Below are 24,801 nucleotides of genomic sequence, written 5' to 3' on the forward strand. Positions count from 1 at the left end.
TAATATCTAACGTTGAAATACGGCTTCTTGTTCAATGAGTTTTCTGATATTCGCAAACTAGCTGGAAATTGAAGAAGATTTAAAGAACGAATTCTTTGAACAGAACAGAACATTTGTACCGCATTATGTTTTAAAATAATAGGTATGACAAGCTGAAAGTTGGATATTAATCGCTAGCTGCTATCTTAGCACTGGCCTGCCAGGTACGGTTGTCGCATTGCAGCGATCCCCGCTGGCAAATTTCGGCCAAATACATCACGTCCTTGCCAAGAAACTAATGATAAGACTCGCTCGCTCAAAAATATTGATAATATTGGGGCGCGTGCCAGAACTTACACGTGCTACTTATTTGTTTACGCCCTGGCTTTGTAGAAACCATATTTTTAATCCGTACGTACTATAAACGCAAACTGTGCGGTGACGTCAGTACTTCGAGTTTGGCCGCCGTAATCGCTACAACTTCTCTAAATTTTTGCCAAACCGCTATCGAATTAAAATGTAGGTCAGCTTTGAGTTGAAAATATAATGGTACTCGACTATCGACTCGAATATTTTAAAGCCATTATGTCAATGATATAATGGGGCGCTTAACATATTTCAAGAAAAATGTTACCATTATGAGGAGTACACATATTTTTGTGTACGTAAGAGTTTTTAAGGATGTGGATATTGACATGAATCGTTTTAAATCAATGGCTTATATGCAAACCTTACCTAACCAAGGATTAAAAATAGCCATATAAATCCTACATGCACGTAATGACTCATCGCTGACTAACAGCTTCTTAAGAATACATACAAGACGCACTAGTCGAAGGTGAAATAAATCAATAGAGGCACAAACGCTTACTAGTTAAGTGCTGCGGTGTGACACTGATGACTTTACTGCTGTTGCGGTTTACCCCAATGTACTTTGAACTGAGGTACGTGCAAGTATGCTCGTCCGTGGGAATAATATTTCAACTGTTAGTCAATATGCTTCTGAAATTCCGCACAAGTGTCGAACATCCATCTTGTTCTAATTTGTTCTCATACGTTATCCATAAGTGACGTAGTAGCTAGATCCTGAATGTGATCTACTACGACTATTATCAAATGGAAATATATCGTCAATTCATTTGTTTTTTACCATTAAGTGTACCAGTTCCAGAATAATAGAACATATTTGTATAAGAAAACATTCAAATATTTTTTTAAAACCCATGGCATAAGCTTTACTTAGTTTGGACAAGCGACGTCACGTAAACCATTCAGGAATACTTCAGTTATTTATATGACGGAAATTACCAAGATACTAGGAACGTCTTATTAAACAAAGGGTAGAAATAACAAGAGTCTGAAATTAACAAGATCCCTGCCTTAAACTTGGACACGGGTTAATTAAGCAGAAACTGTGTTATTGTACTCCCGAAAATTTGAGTCTAAATAATTCATTGATGCTCCTAAATCAAGATTCTTCAGACATTATAAATTTATAACGTTAATTAACCGCTGCTTGTTTATTTTATTTTCCTTACAAAAAACATTTGATAGAAATTATAATTTATGAAATGAATCAATATTGTTACAGAATTTTAAGTGACTTCATCGACATCTATACCTACGATTTACCTGTCTGACTCACACGATCATTTTTTTATGGAATTGTTTTCACGGCCACTATAAATTATTCGAATTTGCACAGTTTGCACTCTTTCTCTCATAGATAGTCTAACTTCCAAGTAAATTAATAGAACATTTTTTAATAATTAAGCTCTTGTTAAAATAACCAAAGCCAAGAGATGAAAGAAAAATAACCATTAGGGCTACCAAAATATTTGGGTAACACGAAAAGGTTTGTAAAAACGCGGTGTCCGCACTAAACGAAATTATTCTTATCAGTCCGATCGGCGGAATATTGGAGGAACCTCAAATAACATTAGGTGAATAGCAATCAATATTTATTAGGGGCTTGACCTTACCACATTAACCACCGTTCACATATAGATTCTAAAATCGGATATACTTGAAATAAATAGCGTTTAAAACCATATCGTTTCAATATCGTGTAAAATTTCTATCTGTAGGTGTCACGTACAGCATAGGTATTTGAGCATAATTGCGTGACCGTTAATATGTTTGAGTGTGAAAAAACTTAAGGCACTGGAAAATCCGATGAAAGATTAATTATTTTTATGCCCGATTCAATTAAATCAATTAAAATTGTACCAACTACACATTTGAAGACACCTTATATTCATATAAATTAAAATATTTAAACTATATTTTATGTAATACAGTTCGTTTTAGTTGTGCTGTTTAATCAATTTACTATGTATAAACTGAAATCGCCCGCAGCGACCGTTTGTTTATTTACTAGCTCCTAAACAACTCATCGAATTTGAAATGATGTACTTAGAAAGTATAATATGATGTATTAGGCCCTAGATTGTCTGTAATTTCTACATGGGTTAATAAAGAACCTTCTTTTTTTTGAGTAAATTAACGTGCAAAATTATACCCTCCGGCCCTGCACATGCAAAGCCGAGCTGAGTAACTAGTTACTATCCTAACCTTATTCAATATGAAAATCTAGATTATCCAGCTATAAAATTTTCCATGAGCCAGGTGCGTGCCTCCATAGAGGACACCAGAATGGGACGTGGGCATTAATATTTATCGCGCAAACCCTGAATTAAAACATTTTTCCACGAAAAATTTTCCACTATACAGTACCTACGTGCATTATCATCGCAACAACAGATTTTCCGAACCTCAACTTCAGGTATTTACATGAAATGTTTTGTGTCTATTCGAGCATAGAAAACAAAAGCGCAATTTTTGCTTTGTGCGTCCTGCATCCACATACAATATTGTTTCTGGAACGTTCTCTATAATTTATTAAGTCAAAAACTTTAAGTGGAACGAACTATGAACATATATCTAGTTGTGCGAATACACGAAAGGACGAATACGCATTTATTATCGGTTATGTATCAATAATAAATCAGCTATTGTTGCTCGAGCACGCGATTCGATGCACTTTTTGTTTAACTCCACGCGTGTAGGTACGTTACGAATAACATTTAATTGGGCGATAAACAAGCGGACATCGTAACAATTACCCATTTTTACGGGCATACGAGCGCACTGAATTAACTGATAACTATACGGCTCGAATTAGTTATCTTAGCCTGAGGTCACAGTGTTGCGATATTCCTTTGATAAAGTTTGTAATAAAATGTTTTATATTAGCACGTGAAGATATTTTTCTGTTTCCTGCCAAGTTGGTAAATTGGAGCGAGATGAACACGTGCTTAAAAATAATGTTGGGAATGACTCTAAATAACATTGGCTATACATTGTAGAACACTATTAAAAAGCTAAAACTGCAACTGCAATTCAGTTAAAACTTTAGATATTCGTACACAATGATTCGAGACGGCACAAAATTTAGAGCATCCAAATCTTTTATAGCCGTTTTTCTGGTACATTGTAGCAAACAGAGTGCATTTATTTGTTCAGTTTTACGGTCACATCATTCAGAACGAAGTTATCAAGGTAATGGTTGAGGCAGGCGAGTTAATCGGACCGCAATGCAGCATTGTGAGAATTGCTGGCAACTTGACGGTGCTTGTGTAGCATTAGCCCTCGTATCTGGGCACTATGAAGCTCGGCTGATAGCCCAGACGTATTTTAATTCATTACTTGATACGCTTGTGTAACTAAACTTAATACGGAATGACAATAAACGGTTTTTTGCACCTGGCTATGAAGAGCTGGCTATGAAGAGGAGGAACGTGTAGAGAGATATGTGACAATATCTTTATACAATAACCGATGATAAAGATAGAATGGATTCGTCCAAAGCACAAATTTATGGTATAAGCATCAAGAGATAAGTCATATCAGTATATTTCGAAATAATTATCTGGAACTGGCCTCAGCGATCATTACGTATTACTTATTAAATCAGAGAAACTTCCAGAATCCTTGCCTGTCAAAACCAAACTTGTAACCACGTACATTTTCCTACCGCCGATTGAACGCATCAAGAATGAAATGCCCCAAATATATAGTTGCTCGATCCATCAAAGTTTACCCTAAACTCTGTAACGTGGAAACTAAATGGCACTTAACGCATTTCGCATCCCCTGCACGTCGCCGTAATTCATTCTATTGTGCCGTAACTGGGTTCCGAACCCGGCCTAACTTCGTCGCAATCCTAAACTCTATTTAGTGTTCAACGTTGACTTTGTGAACTATTTAATCTAGTTCCTTTCTTCTTCAGTTTATATTTCTTCTTTGTACTACATTTAGTCGCATTGTCTTAATTATCTATTTAATTGCTTATGATTAAACCGAAGAAAAATGATAACTATGATAAATGGTGAATAATTTTATTGCTAGGTTAGATAATATAAAACTATGCATTTTTAATACAATTCTTCATTAAAATGGATCTATTAAAGTAGAGAATTGTGATCACTGCTTCCGTATAACATGATAAAATTTATCTGCTCTTTTTCTCCATTTCCAAGGGGCTATCTAAATCCAGTTTTGCGGGCGGAGAATCAATCTAAAGTAATTACAGGCTACTCGAGTAATTTCAACAAAATTCATAAACAATCCCCTTAAACAGTTGCGTTTAGTAAACGCCAGATACCATTCCGTACCATTACACAATCACTGCAGAATACGCGAGGCAAATACGAAAAAACTTCCAATACCAATTTGGACGGGAAAAAGTTCAACAAAAGGCAATAACCCGCGTCATTTAGGTTCATTGTTAGGTGATACCATCGCGCATAAATCACACGATCATGACACCTTTTGCTAACTTCCACGCCGCTCTAACTTTCAGCAATTCACAAAGTGATTTTTCATGTTAAGTAAATGTGAGTGATGAAAAAGTATAAAGACTAGATATTACTTTAGGTAATATTCAGTAATAAGGTAAGTAAAAAGAGGAAAATAATGAGAAGTCTTGCAAAAATAAGGAGGACACAATTTCTTCGTTCCGTTTCATTTAGATAGAAATCTCATACACGTGCCAAATGCACAAAAACTTTTGAATGCAAACGAAATAGCCTCAGTCAAATACAAATTTAATATGATTGCAAGAAACAATGTGGGCGCTGTTTGGCAACTTGTAGACGAGCTCGAGCTCGAGCAGTAAAAATCCAATCAATTTCTTTATATTTTTTTCTCTCTTTCGTTAAAACTATGACCCCTTGCCATCTACACCATTAATTTAAACTGTCACAGAACAGGAGCATTACACACGACATTAATAAACCAATATCAGTACGTACTCCAAGACACGAGCAGGAAAAGCCTTGAATACTTGTGTATCAATAAAGAGCGCTCAATGAGCAAACAATATTATCGATAAGGCTCGTAATCAGTAACAATTGCGGCTGGAATTGCATCAAGTGGTCGCCCACTGTGCCCGTAATAGAGACGACGTCGTTGAACATCAGAAAATTTCCTTTAAGGCCAATGATGTACAACTGGTGGTAATAGATAGAGAACTTCAACACAATGTTGTAATACTAATGGATGTAAAAATTAGGGTGAATAGAGGGCTTTTTTTAAGTCGTTCACGTAAAAAAGATTTGAAGGAATTTGAGGCACAACTAAATAATGGAAACTGATATACACGATACGTTACAAATCCCATTGTTTTGGTATGCTAGTTATAACAATAGTTTAAGGAATATGTTAATAGAAATATTGTTATATTACCTATGTTCAGATTTTTACGAATTGAGGTTTGATTTTTCGTCCATTGTGTTAAATTACGTTGGACGTTAAAAAAATAGTTATATATTAATAGTTTCTTTAAAAGAAATATGCAGGTAAATGATTCTTTATATTTTAATACAATCATTTAATAAACTTAATCATAATACTAAGCCCAATCAATTATTTCCACGCACTTAATTTTAACTTTAATCATGTATGCCACATTATTTTCTTAGCATTTTTAATTAGACATGGAACACTCAACACACCTACATTATACAATTATACATGTCCTATAAAAACGTACGCTATGTACGCATTGTCGAAAAAAGAAAAAAAAGCCTCGTTACGTGTTATCTATAAGAATTAATTCAAGCTGTACAAACAGGCATGATAAAAGAGGTGTATATTTAACGCCTGCGAGCATTCAGAAGTGTCCTAAGTAAACAGCTGTCGGCCGCCGAGAGGTCCGCTAACATCGATGTACTGTGGCACTACATTTGTTTACATTTGCCGATGTACCTACTGTAGCACTACATTTGCTTTGCAATCTTGTTAACTTGGATGGTTATGTAAATTGTCTGTTTTGGAGTTTAGTGTTCGTACTTAAGGTATACCCAAACTTGAAGATATTACAGAACCTCGTCATATTTTGTGTATTCAATGTTTTTGCCGTAATATACTTAATTTAAAATGTATTTTTTTTTTTGCAATTGTAGTAAAAATCTTACTACAGTAATAGACAATTTATGATTCTATTGTTCAATCCAATACATATAATGAGCGTGTTAATTTTGAAATAAAAAACTATTCAATCGCACTTAGATGTTGCAATCAAGATAGTTTTTCAGCTAGAACAGACTAATGGACTTCTTTGTACGCGAGAAAATGAATGGAAAGCAGTGAAAATCATAATAACAACGGAGCAAATGACGCGTCTATTTAAGTGATACATTATTCTATACTACCCACAATAGAAAAAAAAATGAAATAATTAAAAGATCACAATTTCGTTATAATTTTCACACTTTACCAAACATTATTACTCAAAGTATAATCATCGTAAATTTTTAGACAAATTTTTTTAACAACCAGACCTAACAACGTTCTCAATACCCTTACAAGTAAGAATAACAGAGAATTTCCATCTCACGCGTCAAAATTAGGTCAAGCTCGAAACATGGAAGCTACACAACAGTACCGTCTCGAATTTCACGTTGTTCAGAAGACCTATAACTAAATACTACAGAAAAGTCTTGATTTCCTTATCAACAACACAACCAAGCTTTGAGACTTCTGCGAAAAATATAACCTTTATTCATTTGCCCGACTACTGTATAAGAAATACACACGTTAATATAAGATCATAGAAAAAAGACAAAAAAATAATCGTTATAAAACACTGTATGTCATTGAACCAGATTGTATGACTACTGCATCTATCAGCTCCCAATTAAGGCAGCTCACAAGCCTGTCTTTGCCCACAAAATAGACCAATCATTTTTTTTTTCCAAGACTTAGCCTATACCAATAATTTGGTTGATGATGACCCATTAAGCTACAGAGTATATACCAGAAACGTGTCTATGCCTACAAAATAACATTTTTTTTAACACTAGAGCGCTCGCGCCTAAAATTTTCCTTGAGTGCACGCGTGGGTCACATATGTCACCCAATACGAAGCACGTTTTTTTTCATAAAAACCGTAGTTTAAAAAGTAAACGAAATACTTATTTATGAATCAACTTTATTTTTATGTGATGAAACAAAAAAAATATAAATATTTTCTCATTTTACTTAAATTATGAGCTAAACATAAACCTCTGTGAAAAGTAACTAATTTTTTACTTATTGTGATCAATCAGTTTTTTTTTACTTTGGAAACTACAAATTTGGTAAAAATAATCATCTAATTATAAAGTTTAAGAATAAGTTGTTCTTATCCAATAAAATTTTATTTTCAATAAAAAATAAGTATGTCCTAGCACTCGAATATGAGTATTTTATTTCGATTTTAGTTACCCATTATATTAATAATTTCTTAAAAGTATAAATTGATCATAAGAGCAGTAAAAAATAAAAGCGGTATACTTGATTTTCACTCGTAATTGTATGATTTCAAAAACTTCCTAGAACGCTCGCGCGGGGGACATGCGTCACCCATGTACTTTTATATTTTCGCAGAGTACACTTCGTTGCACCAAGGAAGCTGACACGCTGCTAAAATGTTCGGTGATTGGTAGTCGGGGAATACCTGAGACAACAACACTCAAGCACGATTCTTTAAAAAAATATTTAGCAATATACAGGGTGGAAGGTTAAGATGGGGCATGAAGGGCAGGTACCTTAACCGTTGTAGCTACATGAAAACGTTCTTAGGAGACTATCCTTAAATTCTTGAGAAATTTTAATCTACATTCACAGATTTTTAAAAAAATGTACGGTCAGCAAGGAAATCGGCAGTTTTCAAAAAAAATTTTTTTGATGCCAATCGATCCAGTTTCTCATAGGGATCAAAACACTCTAAAAGACCAACTGAGGTATGAGTACTAGAAAAGTCAGAAATCGCGAAAAACTATTTCCACACATTCACTAAGAAAATAAGTGATTCAACAAAAGATGCGCTAATAGAAAACTCATAAAATCATTATCTCTACTAAATTTGCCCCGTAACCATCTGCAAAATGCAACTCTGCGTGCATAGTCCCCAGATTGCAATGCTTGGACTAATCGTCCATGGCGGTAGCATTTGTAGCCGTATTTCTTCCATGTTTTTAAAACTATCCAGTGCGAACAACCAACTTCAACGGCAACTTGTTTTGAAGAAATTTCGGGATATGCTTCCACAATTAGTGCCAAAATTGCTATCACCGTATTCTCATTCAATACGCCTGAACGACGCGGACGTGTCAAGCTTTTCTTAAATGAGCCACTTTCTGCTAGATTTTTTCCAAGATTCGCAATTACCTTTCGCGTCGGTACATGTCGCATTGGGTATTTATTCCTGTACCATTCCAATGCAACTGTTGGGTTTTTATTATTTAAAAAGTAAGCCTCTAACAGATCTAAACGTTCTAATTCTAAATTATTTAAGGACATTCTTAGTGAAGACAGAGTGACTTCTGGTAACTTTTGTTTTCTATGTGTTATTGTTTACATAAGCCATAAAAATGTGACGTGTTCGTTCGATATTCAAATTTAAATAATTTTTCATCTCGTGCACGAGCTGCCAGCCACCGCCCGCTCACGCCCCCGCGTCGCTGGCATGTTATGTTGCTGTGCCTTTGTCTTTTTACTTGTTCATGAATGAAAATAGTTTTTCGCGATTTCTGACTTTTCTAGTACTCATACCTCAGTTGGTCTTTTAGAGTGTTTTGATCCCCATGAGAAACTGGATCGATTGGCATCAAAAAAATTTTTTTTGAAAACTGCCGATTTCCTTGCTGACCGTACATTTTTTCAAAAATCTGTGAATGTAGATTAAAATTTCTCAAGAATTTAAGGATAGTCTCCTAAGAACGTTTTCATGTAGCTACAACGGTTAAGGTACCTGCCCTTCATGCCCCATCTTAACCTTCCACCCTGTATAGCACTGGGTGACCTATGTCCCCCGCGCGTGCGCTCTAGTGTTCAGTTTTTTTATTTACTTTTGTCTAGACCAAATTATTATACACTGGGGTAGATCCCTTTAAAAATAATAGAAAGTGCAAAAAAATCGCAGTCGGATGAAACCCATTAGAAAAGGAGAGGAATATGATGAAAATTAAAGGAAAAATAAATTACGGTCAATCCGAGTTCGGGAAAAGGGAGGGGGGAGCTTTTAAGAGAAAAAAATGGTTTCTCTTGATTTCCGACAAAACTACAAGTCCTACGGAAAAAAGTTCAATGGCAAAGTTGTAGGTAATAAAAAAATCTACAACTTTTGTATTGACAATTTTTTCACATAACCTCAAAATTTAGGTGAAAAATTCAAAAAACCAAGTTTTTGGTTTTTTATTTTTAACTACTTCAAAATTTATTTTTTTTCTACGAAATTTGGTGGAAACTTGCTTTATTATGTCCCAAATACACTGTAATTTATTTGACTGAAAATATTTATTTTTTCGCCTTATTTTGAATTAATACCAAAAAAATAACCTAATTTTCAATCGAAAAGTCACCCGTCAAAATATCAGCTTTTTTCAAAAACTTTGGGAGCCTTTTATTCATCAAAATCTCTACTTTTATATGGTGTAAAAAAAATAAACCTTACCATAGTAAATGTTCTCAGGAAATGCTTACAAACAGTGTCATAATTAGCTTTTACTAAATCAGGCATACTTCTCGAACTCTATATCTTCTCTTGTATCGGCTTTTCGGTAATATTTCAAAAGAAAAAAAATTATCTGTTCTAAGTATAATATTTTACAGCATATTCAAAAGCAAAATGATGTCGATAAAAACATTTCAGGTAGTTTGAGAAGTGTGCCTGATTTAGTAAAAGCTCATTTTCACACTGTTTGTATGCATTTTCTGAGAACATTTACTATGGTCATGTTTATATTTTTTTACACCATATGAAAGTAGAGATTTCAATGAATAAAAGGCTCCCCAAGTTTTTGAAAAAAGCTGATATTTTGACGGGTGACTTTTCGATTGAAAATTAGGTTGTTTTTTTGGTATTAATTCAAAATAAGGCGAAAAAATAAATATTTTCAGTCAAATAAATTACAGTGTATTTGGGACATAATAAAGCAAGTTTCCACCAAATTTCGTAGAAAAAAAAAAAATTTTGAAGTAGATAAAAATAAAAAACCAAAAACTTGGTTTTTTTAATTTTTCACCTAAATTTTGAGGTTATGTAAAAAATTGTCAATACAAAAGTTGTAGATCTTTTTATTATCTACAACTTTGCCATTGAACTTTTTTCCGTAGGACTTGTAGTTTTGTCGGAAATCAAGAGAAACCATTTTTTTCTCTTAAAAGCTCCCCCCTCCCTTTTCCCGAACTCGGATTGACCGTAATTTATTTTTCCTTTAATTTTCATCATATTCCTCTCCTTTTCTAATGGGTTTCATCCGACTGCGATTTTTTTTTGTTTCAAAAATTATCTACTCTAGTCTATTAATATGGTGACGATGCACTAAGCTACTAAACATAACCCACTAATACACGTAACCCGCTTAGCACTAGTCTGTTACAACTTACGTTACGCAACAATAACGCAAAAACGAAAGTGAGCCGTCGCGATCCGAATATTGATGAACTGACATACACACATACAAATATATGGGTCGATCAACTTTTAATGGTCCGACGGTACACGCATCATGTCCCTGAACGATAATTAATAAACATGAAATCATAAAGAGTTAAATTGGTTTTAATTATATTCTTTTTAATATTTTCTAACATTATTGTAAACAAAATTTTAATTGTTTTATTAATTTGTGCGTAGTTTCATGGTTGTCCAGAGACTAAATGCAATTTTCCAGTACCTACTATCACATTTGTCCCCAAGCTACAATGCATTAACAAACTTCGCAGCACGAACACATACTATCACGACCATAAATACCAAATACACTTCTTGTTTCAGTTAATGATTATTGACATAAAAACATACAAATAATTTTTTTTTATTGGATATAATACGATTTTCAGGCATTTTACTTTTGTCCCCATAAATCATCTACATTGCACAGGTCTCACAGACAACCGTAATTTAGTTATGAAAACAAAACACAGATGGCGCGGTAGATTCCTAAACAACAAGCTAAACACAATAATTAACTGTCGGGCTCAAACGCCATTTTGATTTGTATAAAATCACGGCAACAGTCGTCCGAGCAACGTTGGTGAGTGTGGGGTGGCTTTATTGTCAGTCCGTCAGACAACTGTGATTAAAACATAAGTACTTGATGCATTGTTATCAATTATACTACACGAGATGCGCTTTCGTCTATAATTTAGTGTGAGCTGAGATTAATATATAAAATAACAATAGTATTTGCTTGGCGGGTCAAAATTTAAAAAATGTCCCGCGGACAACCAGTCACTTGGCCAACCAAAGTGGTTGTACCATGGACAATTTGGTTGTCCCTAGGACAATAATTATATAAAACTTATACTTTAACAGTTAAATAGTTCATGTTTTGTTTATTACTCGGCTGTTTCGGGAACACATTTTTATTACGCAATTTTATGTCTAGTTTAATTGTAATTTTAACATTTCAAAAATCAAGACGACTAAGATGTCCCCATATGAAAATCACATTATACTTCATTCATTCAGTTATATCGAGAATCAGTTCATTTTAATTAAGTAAAATCAATAATACGATACGTAACAAGCTCGCCTTAATAGTTTTTTTGTAAAAAATATCACTATTTCCGCTTTACTGAAACTTTTTTATATATGAAACATTGTTTGGTTGTTCAAAAGACATCATTCGTTTCAATTTTAATAAAAATATTTCGTATTTTGGGTGTAAATAGAACAAATATCAAAATATTATTTATTATTTAATATTAGAAGAATTTATTTTAATTCTGAAGGGAATTTAACATTTAAAAAAGTACTATTGTGTAAGTTGTCCAAAGGACATTATTTCCCGTGAATAGATCGGTTCGTGAAGTTAAATCCACAAATGTATGTAATCAACATCACTGCTGCCTATATAATCTTAATCTACGAAGAATTATCTTCTAAATGAAATAGTAAAATGCTGAAAATTAAGTTAAAAAAAAAAATACGAGAAAATTATGATCGGGACCTTTAAAAATTGATTGACCCATATTCATACATACACGAGCGCATCCGTCACATTACCTATTCGTTATTGAAAGTAAAAACATGGATAATGTATGTTATGCCATTTGTGTATGCGATTTGTGACCCTTTGTAGGAAATAGAAGGATTTCAATGTTATCTGTGGTTTTTATAAAAACAAATTACACACAATTTTTGTTATCCTACTAATATTATAAATGCGAAAGTATGTGACGATGTGTATGCGTGTGTTTGTTACTCTTTCACGCAAATACTACTGAACCGATTACAATGAAATTAAGCACACATATAGAGGGTAACTTGGATTAACACATAGGATAGGTTTTATCCCAGATATCCCACGGTAACGGGCACTATGCGGCTTTTATTTGAAAACGCGGGCGAAGCCGCGGGCGGAAAGCTAGTACACAATATTTTCAATAGTGAGGAGAGACCGATACCAAGACCACAGTGATATTATTTAGGTCCCACATTTGTATTAAAAAGAATAAAGACGAGAGATATTATTTCACAAAAAATTACAAAATAAAATGAACGTTAAAACAATAGCAAATTTCTAGGTACCAGTATTCAGTAATAGTTTCATATTTCGCTCTAAGATTGAAATAATAATTTCGAAAAAAATACATTTTGCTCGGGGCATATTTAAATTAACAAAAGCTTTGTATTATAAGACAAAGGAATGATCCGAGTCGAATACTTTTAATATATTTTTAATGTTACACGCGTCCGCCTACTCACTTTTCCTAACTATTTAGATAGACCTATTGTTCTTAAAATAATATGGTGAAAAATCAAAAGATTGACGCAAATTTAATAAAGCTAGATAGGATTTAATATTCCGTAATATGCTTAACTATAAACTATGCGTATGTTAGATTTCATCCTTATTCAATTAGGCAATATGCTTGATTAATTATCGAGTAAGGAACAATCTTAGCTATAATATTAGTTAGACAGTTGATCATCCGGTCTATAAATGTGATACCTACGTAGAAATTATCATTTCAAGTTTACGAGATAATTAGTTTCCAAGAAAACCTAAAAGAAGATCCTTTTTTACAATCTCAAACAGATATACTTCATGCATTGCCAACGAAGACAAATACTTGTACATAACGTTTACAACCTCTTTTTTAGAGTCGGTCTAATAATTACCGAGCATTACACAAAAGGAAATAAAAGCTCCATCAGAGACACAATTATATCAAGACAGAGGCATCCCCCGATAACAACGAGGCGGTAATTAAAGCCAAGTCAAGATTTCCCGTCACAAAAGAGGGCCCGACCGTGACAGTGGCTTTGAAGTCGCAGACGATCTTTTACTGGGCTAATTATATAAATTAGCTATTTTCCCTGGAACTTCTCAAGATTTTTTTATAATTTGTTATTACAGTTATTAATTGCTATCCTTATACAGGCGGAAATAAATCTACATACCTAAACAGTAGAGATATGCCGCGTTCTTCCATCACGAACGAACCGACGGGCAAATTTATAGAGCTTTTCGCGAGAAAGAGTAACAAACATACATCCAAACATTCCCATAAATTTATAATAAAAAGTAGGATACATGTAGGTGGCAGGCAACTAATTGTATGAAGCACATCTCGCCTGGCAATTGTGTAAAGCCCTCTCGGAGGCGTCGGAGTGTTCTCAGCGAGGCATCCTTGGGGAAATGTCGTCTGGAGAATCGAGGATAAAAACAGTTTTAGTGTGGTCGGATTTTAATTTGGCAATTTAGATACAACTTTAATTTATCGTTATTATCTCCACATGAATCTGTAGTAGGTGGATAACGAATAATACTAAAATGTCAGCTTCGTTTCTACTTACAATAAAACTTCAATAAAATAACAGCTTTTAAAATGCATATTCTAAATTTTTTGATTTTCTCTTATAAAAATTAAGAAGAATTATTTAAATCTTCTTTGAGGTATTATTTTTACACAATTTCCATTGAAAGATAGCTGCAAACGCGTAACGTAGTTTTGCATATAAAATTACTTCCTATCTCGCGACAAACTATTTCCAAAAACGCTTAAGTTAGTTTTTTCATACTAAGGTGCAATAAAAAGCAGAGCAAAAGAATTTCACACTAACCTTAGCCTTACCAATGTAACATTATGTCTTACTATGACAATCGACATAGAGTCATTAAGTAATACACGCCGGGTGCGCGTGCGCTTTCTTACCGCACAATTGCTATGCGCATAGATTAACACCTAACACGTACATACATCGATTAATGTGCTTTATTGTATCGATTAAATTTATTGAATATGCTATTTATGTGTACAATATCGTCTTCTAATAAGAAAATTAAAATTATTTTTATGCGTCCCTTATAAGGGTGTAGGTTGCCAGTTAACAAATACTCCTTTTCTACAGTAAATATAAAATCTAAATAAAAAATTGTATAAAAATTTATATAACTTGACTATAGTTTCTTACCGATTGCCATGTACCTACTACTTTCACAGTCTATTATTTACAATTTGTAACTTCAATGTAATATCACGGAATAAATTGGTAACAAGACGATTGAAAACACAATCTAATTCAACAAAAAAGTATTAAAATATGCAGTTATCTATTAAATGTGTTAGGAAGCGTGGTGTCGCACGCCATCGCAATTTTCCCCACCGCCGAGCGCGAAGGCGAAAATGTTTTATAATAGTCCGTTGCACTGATAATAACCGTTTGTATGTTATGATAATTTGTTATTGTTTTTCTGTGCGTTTTTACTTTCACTACTGTTGAAAATATCTTGTAAATATAGACAAAATAGGATTTCTTACATCATGAATTAAAGCAAGTTCCTACAGTTTATAATTACCTTTTTATTACTTACAATTAAATATTAATTTATAGGCAGTGCGATTAATTCCCGTTCACGCCAATACTATTTTTCATTGCGATATGTACCTACAGTAGAACGAAGTCCGACAAATATTAGGTATCAAGATTAAAAAGGTTCAGGAAGGAAAACTCATGATAAAAAATATGAAGAAAATTCACGAGACAACCAGTGCATATGCCATAAACAAATATTTAAAAAAAAAATTTAACTCAAATGATGGATTTTTTCACAAGTTATAGTGTTTTCAGGTTTCACACATGACGGACAGGAAAATTTTTGGACCTATTTCGGTGTTTTTTTCCAATTCTATTGAAGTAAATCAATTTTTAAAAAGTATGGGATTAATCTCCATTAAATTATCTCGACAATAGTATGCAAAAATAAAATAAGGATTTTTACTATGTAGAAAATAGAAATTATATAGAAAACGTATAATAAACGCCTGTCACAAATATCGAACCCAAAACGTTCGCTTCCCTTGTTTGCGAGCAAAATCCACGTATGCACATCATAATTAATCCCCTTTGTGATATTAAAAACTAAGCGCTTAATAACATTAAGCTATCAACGTACTTGAAAATTAATATGGGGCATATATTAACTAAGGTCTTATGCACGCTAACTTAAACGACCTTAATTAGTACTAAGTATAGTAGGTAAGTACTAAGCAAATAGGTACGTTTCGATTTCTAGTATAGATACATCACGTTGTAAACATTAAATTGAAGTAATATTACTTAATGTTTCGTTAATTTCCATGATTCAAACCTAGATATAAGATAATTGTTTAAGAATTGTTTTGAAATTTTATTGTTTTTAGCTTTAATGTAATATTCACGTTAAGATTTTTATCAATATCTCATTAAAAACATTCAGATTCAACACGATTTATTTTAAGCTTTTATAACCAAATAAAAAAACCTTTCATAATAATTTTAAATTAAACAATAAAATATGTAATTAACAAGCTAAATAGCCAAACATAACATTTAACATCCTGTAAATCACGCAAAACGTTATCGCGACCATCTTGGCGTTAACAAACGTCCAACCCTTATATTTCCCACCCTTCAAGTGTTCATCCTTCCGTCAAATACATACCTATACCACAGTATTACAATATTATTTCCTACAGTAAGGAATCGCCTTTGATGTCGCGCGATGCCGCCGCCAGCGTAGGTACTTACGCTGCCTCACGAAAATACGCTAGGGTTGCAACAAATGGGAAATAAAACAATTTTGATTATTAATATTATGATGAAATCATTTATTCATATGTACATTCAAAATAATTGCGATTATTAAATCTGATGTAATTATTTGTTCATAAATATATAATTACAGATATTGCACTGCTAAATATTATTTACGTGGACACTTTATTTTTGGATGTTCTTAATTGTATATTATACCATTTAACTAAGTAATGCATTCGCATTGGGATGTACAATCTGATTAGAAAAAAATGAGGACAACATATACATAGCTTTGATTTTAATTCAACAGATACAATTAATACAATCTTTCTGAAATATTGTTTCCTTCTGGGATTTCAATGTAGATTTACATTCGTAAACAGAACAGTTTTTGCGCGTCATAATAGAATATGTAAGTACCTATGTATAATAAAATTATTACACAAAAAATACGACTGCGTCGTCCTTTCGCGATAGTTAATGCAAACTCAGCGTGATTGCATTAAGCGGCCCGCGTCGCCCGACCCCCCGCCATTTCCCCTCCGTTTCTCTGCACAAGTACATTCGTCGCCATACTGTAGGATGGTAATACTGTGCCTATACTATGTTTATGTGCTTACCCGAGGTTCTTTCTCTCTAATAAAATTCATACACGTATGTCCCGTAGTTTACTAGTGTAAATATTTAACACATAGAACAAACAAGAGTGCTTTTTTATAAAAAAAAAAATTCAGCCATGTTTTATTTGATTTTGGATAACGCGATTAAAAATACTTAAATTTAACAGTTTTTAATTTCAAATAGAAAAAAACTCTTATTAGACTTTTACAATGTCGATTACACCCTTCGTGCTGTTACCTAATTTTAGTTCTTGTAATTGCGTTCCAGTCGATGTAATGATTACGTTCAAATTACTTAATTACGAATTCGTTGGCGTTTACAACGCATAAAATGGCCGATAAAGTACCTAGAAATTGTTATATTTCACATAAAAAATATTGTTTGTAAACTTAACAATAAATGAAGCACGAATAATGATTTTGAGTAATATATGTATATAATACATAGTGCCTGTTTCACCACCCTCAAGTAAAGTGTCGAGTAGGCTAATCGCCAGTTAAAGTGGCCCGTAACTTCAAGTGCGAGTTTCACGACGTCCGAGTAGCACTAATCATAAGTTTAACTGACCCGTAACTTACTTGCCACGTCTTCTGCCAATTAGCGTGTTTTACTCGACGGTTAAGTATTGTCTGTTGTCATTTCTTGCATATCACCAACGATTTTTTTTAAATAAACGAATAAAAATGGATTTATTTGATTTAATTGATCATCAGTTGGATGAATTAGAATATTATTCGACACAACGAATAGCAAGGATTCGTGTATTTAAATTCCGTGTTGATTATTTTACGGACCTGGATGAAACTGATTTTTTCGCTAGATTTCGTCTATCGAAATATGCAGTTAACCAAGTGCATAACTTTATAAAACATAAAATAATGCCTACATCGCAAAGGTGAGTAGTATTTTTTAATTATTGAAGTGATTTTACTTATAGATCCTAGAGAACCTATCAAATCATATTAATCCCTCCCTCCTATAATATTCAAAGTAGCTACATAAATGCCTGTTGTTTGAAGTAGGTGTAGTAGTTACCTAACTTATAAAAAATCTTTATTTTAGAAATCAAGCAGTTCCAACAAAAACAAGCCTACTATTAACATTGAGGTATCTCGCTACTGGATCCTACTTAAGAAGTGCGGCTGATTTTTGTGGAGTCAGTCCACCAACAGCAAGCCGTATCGTTAAGAAGGTGACTGTGGCTATTGCTCAACTACGCCCATTGATAATAAAGTTCCCTGACAACTTAAACACACTTCAAGATGGTTTTTATGAAATCGCAAGATTCCCCAGGGTAATAGGGGCTTTAGATTGTACTCATGTTACAATAAAGTCACCAGGTACGTTTTATTTTTTTATGTTGTCATGCCAATGAAGAAAACGTTAACTTGGTAATCATTAAAATATTAAAATGTAATCCTTATATACTTTTCATTTCAGGTGGCAATTCAGCTGAAAATTATAGGAATAGAAAGTCAAACTTCTCAATTAATGTTCAGGTTGTTTGTGACAGCCAATTAAAATGCTTGGATATTGTAGCAAGATGGCCAGGATCTGTTCATGATCAGACAATTTTCAATAATTCATTTTTGAAACACAGATTTGAAAGTGGACAATTTAGAGATGGCTTACTTCTCGGTGACAGTGGATATGAGTTAAAGCAATATCTTTTGACACCCTTTCTGAACCCATCATCCCCGGCAGAAAATTTATATAATGAGTCACACATTCGAACAAGGAATACTATTGAAAGATGTTTTGGTGTGTGCAAGAATAGGTTTCCTGTGCTTAGGCGACAGATAACGTTAAAATTAGCTCGTGTACAAGCTATAATAGTTGCCTGCTTTGTATTGCATAATATTGCAATTAATATTAATGAAAGAAACTTTGGGGACAACTACAACTCAACTGATACACAGACTCTGGAAGAAATTGCAGCACAGAGCCCTGAGCTGAATTATGATCCTAGAAATAGACTGGTGCAAGAATATTTTTTACCATTACTAAATAATAATAGATCCTAAATAAATCAAACAATTTATTTATTTATTATTTATTTATTTATAATCAGGTACCTTACAGCTAGTGATACAATTTTTGAGATGAATAAATACTAATTGAATTTATTTAAAATTCTTTCCTAATTTTAATTTATACTCTTCTTCCTTCCATTTGCGCTCCTTTTCTTTAAACTCTGCCTCCTTCTTGCGTTCACTTTCTTCAAATTCCCACACCTTCTTTTTTTCACTTATTTCTGCTTCCAAAAAATCTCTTTGGAGCTGAACTAGTTCCAGCTTAGCTTGAGTCAGCTCATCAAAAAGTGTTTTTTTTGGTGTATTAGCTGTAAATAAAACAATAGTGAAATTAGGTTGAGAAAGAAATTGTAATTTTTTATATATTATGTTACAATTCTATTACTATGTCATACCAATCAGTGCAGGATGTTTTCTTGATTTTAAATTTCTTCTGCTAGTGACATCCCATTTTTTATTGGCAGAAGTAGTTGGAGTTATGACACATTTCCCATTTGGCGTTTCATGCAAAGCTTTGTCTGAAATAAAAATGAAGTATATATTAATTTTAAAAATGTTATATATAACTTTTATAGATGAGAACTCATAATATGGTTTATATTAAGAAATAGCATATGGGCACAGTAACATATTAACCAGTGTGAGGTAGACCTTAACTTACATAACTGCTGTTGCTGTTAATTTAATTATATTATATATTAATTGCTGCTGGAGTTAATTTAATTATATTATATACTAGCGGTCCGCCCCGGCTTCGCCCGTGGTACATATTTACGTTTTCTCTACATAAAAACCATCCTCGTACTTCAAGGAATATAATAAAAAAAGAATTATCGAAATCGGTTCAGCCATTCTCGAGTTATGCGCTTACCAACACATTTTGCGATTCATTTTTATATATAAGATTAAAATATTATATATTAATTATATATTAGTTATCCTATTACTTGAAGAATATAAAAGGTTACAATTAATGAAAAGTATAAAAAATAATATCAACACATACTTACCATTTACATCGTCTCCCTTTATTATATTTGTTTCTTCTGGAACTGTTTCTGAACTAATAGTGAGTGGCAATGATTCCTCATTTGTAACTAATAGTACAACTTCTGTAAAAAAGTACAGCAATAATTATTAGCAATCAAGTGAATGGGAAATAAATAATGATTTAACTTTGATTGTGCGACACAGCAGGCAAATTTATTTCTTTTGCAAATATGTTGATAGGTACCTACATGACATGATAGGTAGTATATTGGATACTTACGGTTTTGAGTAGCCTCACTTTCTACAACCTCAGTTCTGTTATCCATTTGTGATGGTGGCATTGTATGGATGGAGGTAACATCAATTCTGTCTGTAAGAAAGCATATATTTTAGTTAAATAGGTATGACTAATCATTTACAATAAACCACTTTTGATTTCAAATAGACCGCACTGGTAAAGACGGTCACGTTCCCTAGTACTTTTTTAAACAAGTGAACAAGGTTACCTACCTTCTTGAATTTGTGGCAATATATCGGAGTCGTATATACTATCCAAGCCATCGGTGCTTAAAGTTATCATTGCTTTAATCTGTTCTTCCACATTATCGAGTGGAGGAGCAATGTTCTTACCGCCTCCGGTACGGTAAAGTTCAGAGTGACATGCAGCTGACTTTTTCCTCACTATACGTTTCAAGCCCTCATATTTAACCTTTAATGTTTTGGTCGATCTGAATATGCCTCCAGATCGAGCATTAAATTCATTTTGAATGCTTTCCCAAGCGGCTTCTTTCTTTTTCCACGTCGAACCATCACTCTGTTTATTTTCCAGCACAGCTTGGTATTTTTTTACAAGAGAGACTAAAATATCTCTCTCATGCAAAGAAAAGTTTGCACTTCTATCTCTTTTAACTTTATTCATGATAAATAAAAAGGTAAGTACAACTTAACAAATTAAAATCACACGCGTATTTCCAACCCTACAGACAATCCACAACAATTATCAAATAAATGACAGCTGCAATAGTGCAATGACGTTTGACGTGTGACATTGACGTAATATTGAACGAACGGGACGTACGATTTGTTCCGTTACTCATTTAACCAGTAAGTTGTTACTCAGAGCTTATTTTTCGTTTGTGAAATTGACAAAAGATACTCGTAACCTTTACTTGCTGGTTAACGTTAATTAAGAAGTAACTAATCAACACTTTACTTGGAGATGGTGAACGAGGCCCATACTATCAATAATTCTTTCACGACATGCAAGTTACGTTGTTCCAATGACATAGTGCTGTAATTCTTTAGATACACACTGTATATTATTTTTTTCATCCCGGGTCAACCCGGGCGATGCTGAGAGGCTAGTACCTAGTTACATAAACGTATGACCTAATTTAGTATCAGGGTGTTTTAAGGCGATGTTTAACAGTAACACAAATTATTTCAACTAAAGGACGACTTTACAAAACAAATTTAACTTGTTCGGAAATTCCTACACAATTTAACAATTTATAACAAGGAAACCGCGCTACTCGCACAAAAAGAAGCATCATCTATACGCTCGCTTTTTAGTTTTTATGCATTTAAAAGACCTTGATATCTAGATGCTCAGTTTTTCTGCATTTTGCGCAAAACTCGCAATCAGCGAAGAGGTCGCGTCCCAATTCCCGACAGCCCCAGTGGTGTGGATCGAGGGGCGTATAATTCTTTATTGTTTACACTACACTGCGATTAAAAATGAACAATGCAGAAAGCTCTTCGGTTCCGTATTGTTGCAACGTATTACGCCTGAAAATTTAGTACCTACGTGTTTTGTAGGGCTTTCAAATTTAAAGGAATATTTATTTGGAGTGCTCGCCTTTTACGCGGATGGCGGGTGTTGTTTTTCTTTCAAAACCCCAGTTTGTCGATTGTTCACTTGTTACTTTGATAAAGAGTCCTATCGCATTACATAATATTTGGGAAAGTGTTTCGTAAGAGATTAAATTATCAAATACTATAAACATACGTAAACAATACCTTTACGATATACATCGACACATTCGACACGTCATAAGACAAGTATTTTTAAATTTTAACACTAAACAAAAATGGAAAAAAGGCATGTATCATCAAATACCATTCAAGACAAGACAGTCGAACCTTGTAGACATTTTGTAAAATTCGAAACATAAGCATCGAAGTTGCAACACAAAAATCAACAAAGCAACCTTGGAATTATTCATACACAACTCTATACCACTAGTAATTAAGTACAATATATGCTTAGACGCTGACCTTGAGAGCGTATTTCTCATAAGATGCTACTTATAAAATAAGTACCAAATGTATCCATAACAACCTAAAGAAACCTACAAATCCATATTTGATTATACACCTTAATGGCCGATTTCATTTCTGAGACCTCGACAAATTCTAATATAAACAATAACAGTTATAATTGTTCTCAAAAATAATTCTATCAACCCAAAAAATGAATCTTAACCTAACATAATCTAATAATTTTGTAAATGATGAATGGATGTGCCAATCTATAACCTAAATACGGTGAAATATTAAATAATAGTCGATGGTTTGTAGCAAATAATGTTAATCGTCCAGTTAGTTGAAAAAAGCAAATAAAGCGAAAAGATGGAAAATAAAAAATATCTCAAGAAGAGTTTGGCAGTGTTGGAGTACTGTACATTGTGATGATCACACCAACGATGGAACGACAAAGCCATGAGAGGTGGTGTGGCTACGTACAGGCTCACAACATCGAGGCAATGTGAGATGGGAGTGACGGCAAACTCTGCCGACTCGGCAGTCGGTACGCTCAGTCTGCTCTAGCTCACCGCTTACGCACAACATTATGTCAGTACCAGTCAACAATATTACTTTTTATATATTGAATCTCTACATACAGATTCTCTGCTATGCAGCACTACTTTATGATTGTAGGTACTATTAGAATCTAACCAAAACTATTTTATATGGAGCTTTAAACTGGATTTGCAAACCTGTTTGTTACTTAATATTCACTTTTCATTGTTTATGGCTGAATATGAACAGAGTTTATGAATTCAGTTTTTGATTAAATTTCCATAAATAGGATGACATTAACAAAATGTCGTAAATTGAAAAAACAAGAAGTAATTAAACAAATGGATGGATTACACATTAAAGATAATGAACATTACTTGAATTTGCTATCTCTTTTATTAATTAACTTTTAAATTGGTTTTCTGCTGATAAGTTGACTGAACATGTCGGCATAGAGCGTCTAGCTACGTAATGAGACGAGGATGGTCAGGTTTAGTATCACCGTCGGTTCGGGTGGTGGTGAGTGGTGAGCAGCGTGAGCGTGAGCGTGGCATGCGCGCCACCAACCACAAAGCCAATGTGAACAAAATACTCTGACGACTCACCGAAATGAGACGTAATATTGCCATGGCCGTTGGCCAGTGGCAATGCCGTCACCAAGTCTTGAACTAAAAAACAACGACTCTCTTTTAACATTGCATTCAATAAAAGTACAACTAAGGCGAACACCGCACATAACAAAACATATTTCGTCCGCACTTATCTTTACGTATTAATTCCTAAACTTTACAACACATTATCGAGTTTACATTTAAAAACTTTAAGTCACAATAACTGTTATCATTAAATAGGTCAAACTGATAAGAGCGTAATATTCTGATAAGAATCTTGTAGGTATATTTAACAGCAGGGTCACGACACTGTCAATGTTAACACGCCTAAAAATACTTATTGTGACAAAATGTAGACTCACCTGAACTGAAGTGTGACCTTTTGATATCGCCATTCTCAGAATCTCCGTCCAGAGGTCGTTTTCTAGAGTCCGAAATCTCTGGACTGGGACAAGTATCCATACCCGTGTCAGCGGCCATGTTGAATTTCAGGGCAAAACTATTAACTTCTCTAGCATAATTCCCATTACGTAATTCCTTCAGAATGCTTTAACGGTTGCGGCACTGTACATAATTATTATATCATCGAATACACATAACACTTAAACAAATAAAACAAAGGGAATTGAAGCAGTAAATAGTCTAATTACTAAATTATAAGAGGAGAAGTGACACTATAGATATTACGTCTAAATGTAATGTGAACGTTTGTCGATACTGCGCTGCGGTGTTGTGCGGCGCATGGTCAGCCTGAACTTATCTGCGGGTGTCACGCCGCCGCGTTGGCACTACTGCGCTTTGACAGCTACCAGCTGATTACTATAGTGATGTTCCAATATTTGTTTATTCTATTGAAATGGAAAGTTTTTAAAAAGTAGAACACAAAAAGATGTCTGTCTACAAACTATAAACAGCGACGAATAACTATGTTTGGTTTTGTCTGACGTTTTTATTCAAGATAAATATGTCAGACATATCACCCATGCATCTACGAGTTTATTTATATTTAGTACTAGCGGTCCGCCCCGGCTTCGCCCGTGGTACATATTTACGTTTTCTCTACATAAAAACCATCCTCGTACTTCAAGGAATATAATAAAAAAAGAATTATTGAAATCGGTTCGGCCGTTCTCGAGTTATGCGCTTACCAACACATTTTGCGATTCATTTTTATATATAAGACTAG

At 33.6% G+C, this 24,801-nt stretch overlaps 2 protein-coding genes across 4 annotated transcripts in view; both read right to left on the reverse strand.

Moving 5' to 3' along the window:
• The window catches only part of ps (RNA-binding protein Nova-1-like protein passilla), a 59,778-nt gene extending 35,385 nt beyond the window's left edge, over positions 1-24,393 (reverse strand). For 2 of the 3 annotated variants that reach the window (XM_090112419.1, XM_090112418.1), the window contains exons 1-2: positions 23,978-24,393; positions 23,610-23,672 (exon numbers count right to left, since the gene is read on the reverse strand). In XM_090112419.1, the coding sequence (XP_089968545.1) occupies positions 23,610-23,672; positions 23,978-24,095 (181 nt within the window). In that variant the 5' untranslated portion in view covers positions 24,096-24,393. The remainder of the gene's footprint in view (positions 1-23,609; positions 23,673-23,977) is intronic. The other variant, XM_090112420.1, reaches the window with a different exon arrangement.
• On the reverse strand, positions 19,181-21,310 carry LOC149900913 (uncharacterized). The gene is made up of 5 exons (XM_090112372.1): positions 20,713-21,310; positions 20,483-20,572; positions 20,223-20,324; positions 19,608-19,730; positions 19,181-19,520 (listed from the first exon to the last, which is right to left on the reverse strand). The coding sequence occupies exons 1-5, from the start codon at positions 21,119-21,121 to the stop codon at positions 19,303-19,305; spliced, it is 942 nt and encodes a 313-aa protein (XP_089968498.1). The 5' UTR covers positions 21,122-21,310; the 3' UTR covers positions 19,181-19,302.
• Positions 24,394-24,801: the final 408 nt, after the last annotated feature.

Source organism: Colias eurytheme, chromosome 18, assembly GCF_061535395.1.
Source record: "Colias eurytheme isolate Ceu_HAF_F1 chromosome 18, ilColEury1 Martin Lab GWU primary, whole genome shotgun sequence".
NCBI lineage: Eukaryota > Metazoa > Arthropoda > Insecta > Lepidoptera > Pieridae > Colias > Colias eurytheme.